The following is a 6000-nucleotide window of genomic DNA, read 5'->3' on the forward strand; positions in this document are numbered from 1 at the left end:
CGCAGGCTAAACTAAATTTTCTCTGTAAATGGCGCGAGCGTAGCCTGGTTCCAGAGGTTTTTCTTGAAATTGTTCTTCGCGAAAAAGAGAGAGCGAGGCGCGAGGCGGCGAGAACGAATCATTAAGAAAAACCTCTGGGACCAGGGTAGCGCGAGCAAGAAAGCTGGAGAAACTTAACGTTAGGTCATTTCCCTCGTCTGTCAGTACTGCGAGAAAAATCACCCACTTGTACTGTAACAATGGTTAGAAAACTTCAAGGATGAAACGTGCCTGCTTCATCAACTGGACCAAAAAAAGTGGACTACACTTCACTATTCCGCCTGCAAATAGGCTCCAATCGAGGGGTAGGCCGCAGTGGGCCGGGGATTTTCACGATGCAGTATACTTAATATTTACTAACAAAAATACTATAATATTTACAGGACGATTTCATGGCGGTTATAACCAACTGTCAATTTATATATCTGCATACAAATAATTGCAAGAGAAATAAAAAACAAAATTAAGTGATCTGAAATGCATCATTGACTGTTATTGTTAAGTGGCATCTTCAAGTTTTTACTTTCATCTCATCATTTTTATTGAAAAGGAAAAAACATACCTGAGTGTAAAAAGCTTTGGTGGAGGGAATCTAATTTTTGTCGACTTGAAGTGAAATAAATGCAGAAGTTTAAGAAATTTTCAGCGAAATTTTAAATTGTGTAATTACCTGTATTGAATGTCAATGAAAAATAATGAACAATGAACAGCGTTTCGGTGTCGATCAATATACCCATAACAATGAAATACCCTTCTCGTGTCCGGTCAATAGTGTGCCGTTAATCGCGCTACGGCGAGATAAAATATGAACGAAGATATATGTTTTTGAGATTATATTTTTAGTGTTTTCGAGCTTAATTTAAGTATGGTTATTTGGCTTTGTTTTTTAAGAGTCTTTCAAGAAAATTGCCTGAAGTGATAGGAAAAATTCATCGGTATCATGCTTTGGGAAGCAGGAAAAGAGCTGCAAAACTTTTCTGAACCTTTTAATTATTTTTAGTTTTGTATAGCGAGAGATATTTGATTCTACCGATCCTTTAGTACTCCATCGCACCCATAAGCTCTCTCCGCTTCCGTTTAGACTTGCGGTTTTCTTATTTCAATAAATGTTTTGACTACAAAGCACCCCTCTAGGGTGTCATTAACTTCCGCGCACCTAACACGTTCGCGAATTTTTTATAACATGTTTTGCAACACACTTTACACACAAAGACAGCTTATTCTTAGCCCCACATCATCTTTACTGAAATTATTATTTGGCACTTTTAACCACATCAGTAAATTAAGCCTAAGAATGAAGTTTTTAAGCTTGGCAATTTTCGTGGGACTTTTCTTAGCGGCCTGTGTAAGCTGTTCAGTGGCTGCTAAATCGGCTTCGAACAACAATGGTAAGTAGCAGAGTGTAAATTGTTTTTAATTCATTTTTGAAGACTATGATTTGCTGTACTCAATGCGTTCTCCCAAAACATTTTCGAATCTTTGAAAGATTCGAAACCGTTTTTACAACGATTGACATTTTGTGAATTTTGCTTTAAGCCCGCAGAAAAACCATCAACAGTGGTGACTTGATTATTTTGAAATCAGCTCATAGCAATTATTCGAAACTTTCACTAAGCTGCAATAAATCTGGCTGCCAATGGACGCATTGCCCGTCTAAGGTTTCGTCGTCGTGCTCACCCGAGAATGCGGAGTTCAAAATAACAGCCAGAGGAGAAACGCTGGGAAAACCCATCAAAAGCGGGGAAAAAGTGTCGCTGACCGTTAGAAAGTACGGTCCTCATGACAAGCTGACTTGTGGCAAATCTTCAACCACGCAGTGCCATTTGGCTTCGTAAGTATTCAGCTTTAAATTTAAACACTGCATCAGCTCTTCTTGGAAATTTAACTCAAGCACCATCGGACGAGAAGATGAAACTAATGTCTATAGTTGACTTTCGGCCTGTACAATTTTGCTCTGAGTCAGTTGTCACAGTTTCTCTCTTGGTCAGTATTAGGAACTCATAGGCAAAAGTGGTTTTACTTGGCCAAAACCAAACTTGACTGCTAGATATTTAGTCAATTATTGCTTTTTGACCTCCTTTTGCCACTTTTTTCTCTAGCATTAAAGGCGACATGAAAGGAAACAACTGGCTGAGATACGACAACGCCACTTTTCAAATATTCTCCAAAGAGGCACAGGATTCTACTCCCATCCACAATGGCGATGTGGTGGGACTCAAGTACTTACACAGCTCCAGCAAAGCATGGCTGACCAAAAGTGGAAAATTCCTTTATCCGCGTAGCTGTAGCAGAAACGACAAAACCTCTTGCGCAAAAGAGGACAGTTTCACCGGCTTCAAAATCTTCAAGAGCTGAAGTTTCAAGATCACAACTTTGAAGCTGGAGTTCTCAACCATAAATTTAAGCATAAACAGTTTAGATCATTTAGTGACCATTTTGGGAAGATAATTAAATAATTTCTAAGGGATTTATGTGTTATTTAACTTTAACTTTTTGCTTTTCAATAAAAGAGTTGAGGATTCGATGGCGATTAAACGTCTCATGGTACTTATGACACGACGGCTAAGAATAAAACAAATGATCTGTGAGCCTTTGCTCCTTAACGCTGTTTCACCTTAATGATGTTAGAAATCACCCTGACTGTTTTTCAGTTCGTTTTGTTTATCACATTTTCTGTGGTGTTTTCTTTTAATCTGGTTTACTTTAGCTTCAACTGAGGGAAAAAAAATGATCTAATTCCAATCCAATGTAGCAAACACGTCAGTCCCTTCACAACGACAACATATACTGATAAGCGACCTTCTATTGAGGGTTTTTCTTTCTTTTATAGTGGAACCCCCATATCCTCGGTGAAGCATCTTCAATTAAGTACTCACTGACTCTGGAGATATGAATAAATAGCTAATATTTGTAATCAACTGTGTGCAATGGGGCATATTTAATTTTCACCAAAGATTGACGAACACGTATATTTTTGCGAGGGATTCAAAATGAATTTTCGGCCGAGATTTTCAAACGGCGGTAGAATCGAGTGGGTGATTAGGTTGAGAAAATGGGACACTAAATTTTATCATTTCTTCTTGCCAAGGTTTTTCAACGTGTCAGCTTGAGTGCAATCTTGTCAATCGAATACTTTTTTCTTCAAAGAGTAATTCAGCAATGCATTGAATCAATACAGACACCGAAACATTATGTGCAACTGTATATGAAGCAATATTTCCTGCCGTTGAAATTGTTATTTCAGGGGCACCCAACGACGGTTTTCTCCTTAATGCATTGAAAACACTTTTTAGTCCACCCAGAGTACGTTTAGATCTCTAGAAATGCATTCTGAGCGGCGCTATAAATTTTTTATCTGTTCGGTCATCCTAGGGCCACTTGAGTCTTTTCCAAGTTATATGGGCAGTCAGTATTATTTTCCCGAAAATTTTAGATGCAATTTAAAGTTTTACGAAGTTAGGATTTTTTTTGTTATTCCTCTCTCCATCGCATTTTTAAATCCGAAAAAAGTTTAAGTTTCCTTTTTCGACAAAAACCAACCTGGGAAGTGAAATGCGAAAAATTAAACCTCAGAAAATCGTATTTATTTTAGATAAGCTAGGAAAATTGTACAGGAATGGAACGTTCCTTTAGAAATTTTTTAGCCTTCCTCAAACTATAGAAAATTCTAGGCATTTTTAGTTTCTCCGAACAGATATTTTACAGAAAACAGTTGTTGGGTGCTCCTGTTATTTCCGCGGTGGCTGGTGAAATGAAGGGATACAACATATAATGGTGCGAAAACGGACGATCGGGTTCTGATTAGTAAGCGTTTTTTTGAACCGCACAGACTTTCAGAAATCATATAGTAACACAATTGAAATTACTACTACGTGTCAATACGAAAATAGTCATAATTTTATTTTGTTCACTGCCAAACAAGCAATGTTCTACTTGATGGACTTAAAGTTATCGATGATGTCATCACGTCTGGCGGAACGTGTTAGTTAACTCCCTAAACATGTTTCGCATTTTAAATAAGAAACCTCTAATAAACGTCACATTATTCATAACATAATTAGTCTTAGTTAAGGGAATTTGAAGTCTGTGTCAGTCTGTTCAGGCGTTCACAGAGTCGTCATCGAGTATGAAGTTTCTCGGCGTGACCGTTTTGTTGGCTTTAATCTCTCTTGGCGGAGTCAACTGCTATTCCGTTAGCAAGAATAACCTGCAAGTAGGTTGCTCCGTACCGATAGAAGATGTGTGGACCGACTTATCGAGAGGTAAGACTTCGATAAAGCGTTTGATGTTGTTTCAGTTTTATTTATTCAAGAGTCGCTCGCCTAAGCGATGTACTGGAGACTTGGAGTGTCGCCCCGTTCGGTTTGTCTAATAAGAGTGTAAACGTTTCGAGTTCATTCAAACTTTTTGTGATTTAAATCACAGCAAAATGCTTCTTTTACAAAACGAAGAAAACGGCTTTACAATTAGTGTGCGTCAAATATCTTTCTTTCAGCTTTTGGTAGTTTAGTGCAAAGTTTTAATAGGAATTTTTTTTTTGTTCCAAGTCCACAGATATCCTGTTATCAAGAGTGGAGACCTTATTGTGCTGAGATCAGCGCACAGCAGTTACTACCAGTACTTGATGTATTGCACGACTAGTTACTGCTACTGGAAGTCTTGCTCTGGTAGTCGGAGTATGACGAAATCATTGTGGTCTTCATGTTCTTCCTACTCCAAGTTCTATATCACCGCCTTTGGAAGAGCAAATGGGGAACCCATCAACAGTGGAGACACTGTGTCATTGAGTTCTTATGGCTATGGTTCCAGGTACCGGCTGAGGTGCACATCATCGTATACCTGGTACTGCAGAATGCAATCGTGAGTAAACCGGCACCTTGTGCTTTATACTTGTGCTTTATAGGCATTGTTATAAGCATAAATATATGTTTGACAGCTAAATTTGTTTATTTGACAATTGGCTTCATTTGTTTTTATTCTAAATAGAATCACCAGCACAATGACTGGGAACCAGTGGCTTTACTACTCGTACGCCACCTTCGAGATTTACGCCAAAAACGCTGTGGATGGAACCCCCCTGCAATATGGTGACGTCGTGGGCCTCAAGTATCCCTACTACACCTCGAGTACCTGGCTCATGAGGTATAGCAGCTACTATCGTCCTCGTAGCTGTAGCAGTTACAGCAAGACGTCCTGTGCAAGGGAGAATACTTACACTGGCTTCCGGATCTTCAAGAAGCTGTGAAAAATCTTCGATTTCAAAGTCCTCAACCAGAGATTCAAACGTTAAATGTAAAGTGAAACACTATTAGTTAAGCATCTGCAAGAGAACAAATGCTCGTTAGTATGGATATATGTATTCCAACTTTAAAATTATATGATAATAAAAGAGTTGAGGTAATGAAAAGGTGTTAATTTACTTGTGAAACAATAATCCAAAGATCCTGAACTACCACCTCATGCCCACAAAAAAGAGTTAACTAAGAGGAGGGCGGGGGGGGATGGACTGAGAGAGGGGGAGGGGAGGAGGGGGGAGAGAAAGAAAAAAGAGAACCAAAAAGAAAAAAGGAAAGAAAGAAAACAAGATTACAACCTGATAAAAGCCGGGACTGTCGCATATTTAGACAGGGATGCTATAGCTACTTTAAGGTCCAAAGCGAGCGGAGATATTGGTCTACAAAGTCATGAAATCGTAAAGGCGTTTACAGGTATGTTGGCGGCACGAGCTTACCACCCACCTTTGAATGTCTGTAGACTTCGCAGATTTGTGGAGCTATATCAGACTTCTTGGGTTTTTAACAAACTACCTCAAAACTTGACAAATCGACTGATTTTAAGGCGTTCTTTGCCGCAGTGTTGAGGGATATTTGCTAACTGATCCCAGTTAAAAGTTGAAAAAACCGTGGTCTGTTTTACAGACGTTTACTGAGCAATTCGTAGGGTAAATAGAGGATATTTCAT

The 6000-nt window shown here is 38.8% G+C and overlaps 2 protein-coding genes across 2 annotated transcripts; both read left to right on the forward strand.

The window, feature by feature from the left end:
• The first annotated feature begins 1266 nt into the window (after window positions 1–1266).
• On the forward strand, window positions 1267–2567 carry LOC140929864 (uncharacterized). Its single transcript, XM_073379563.1, has 3 exons — window positions 1267–1427; window positions 1576–1870; window positions 2139–2567. The coding sequence occupies exons 1-3, from the start codon at window positions 1334–1336 to the stop codon at window positions 2392–2394; spliced, it is 645 nt and encodes a 214-aa protein (XP_073235664.1). The 5' UTR covers window positions 1267–1333; the 3' UTR covers window positions 2395–2567.
• A 1537-nt stretch (window positions 2568–4104) lies between these two features.
• Window positions 4105–5398, forward strand: LOC140929863 (uncharacterized). The gene is made up of 3 exons (XM_073379562.1): window positions 4105–4301; window positions 4587–4899; window positions 5026–5398. The coding sequence occupies exons 1-3, from the start codon at window positions 4166–4168 to the stop codon at window positions 5282–5284; spliced, it is 708 nt and encodes a 235-aa protein (XP_073235663.1). The 5' UTR covers window positions 4105–4165; the 3' UTR covers window positions 5285–5398.
• Window positions 5399–6000: the final 602 nt, after the last annotated feature.

This window comes from Porites lutea, chromosome 3, assembly GCF_958299795.1.
Source record: "Porites lutea chromosome 3, jaPorLute2.1, whole genome shotgun sequence".
In the NCBI taxonomy this organism is placed as follows: Eukaryota; Metazoa; Cnidaria; class Anthozoa; order Scleractinia; family Poritidae; genus Porites; species Porites lutea.

Excerpts from the sequence above, each read along its gene's own strand:
- LOC140929864 (XM_073379563.1), top strand. The coding sequence starts at position 1,334 with ATGAAGTTTTTAAGCTTGGCAATTTTCGTGGGACTTTTCTTAGCGGCC. Across the intron at positions 1,428-1,575 it reads ATCGGCTTCGAACAACAATG|CCCGCAGAAAAACCATCAAC; the intron begins GTAAGTAGCAGA and ends TTTTGCTTTAAG. Across the intron at positions 1,871-2,138 it reads ACGCAGTGCCATTTGGCTTC|CATTAAAGGCGACATGAAAG; the intron begins GTAAGTATTCAG and ends TTTTTTCTCTAG.
- LOC140929863 (XM_073379562.1), top strand. The coding sequence starts at position 4,166 with ATGAAGTTTCTCGGCGTGACCGTTTTGTTGGCTTTAATCTCTCTTGGC. Across the intron at positions 4,302-4,586 it reads GTGGACCGACTTATCGAGAG|TCCACAGATATCCTGTTATC; the intron begins GTAAGACTTCGA and ends TTTTGTTCCAAG. Across the intron at positions 4,900-5,025 it reads TGGTACTGCAGAATGCAATC|AATCACCAGCACAATGACTG; the intron begins GTGAGTAAACCG and ends TATTCTAAATAG.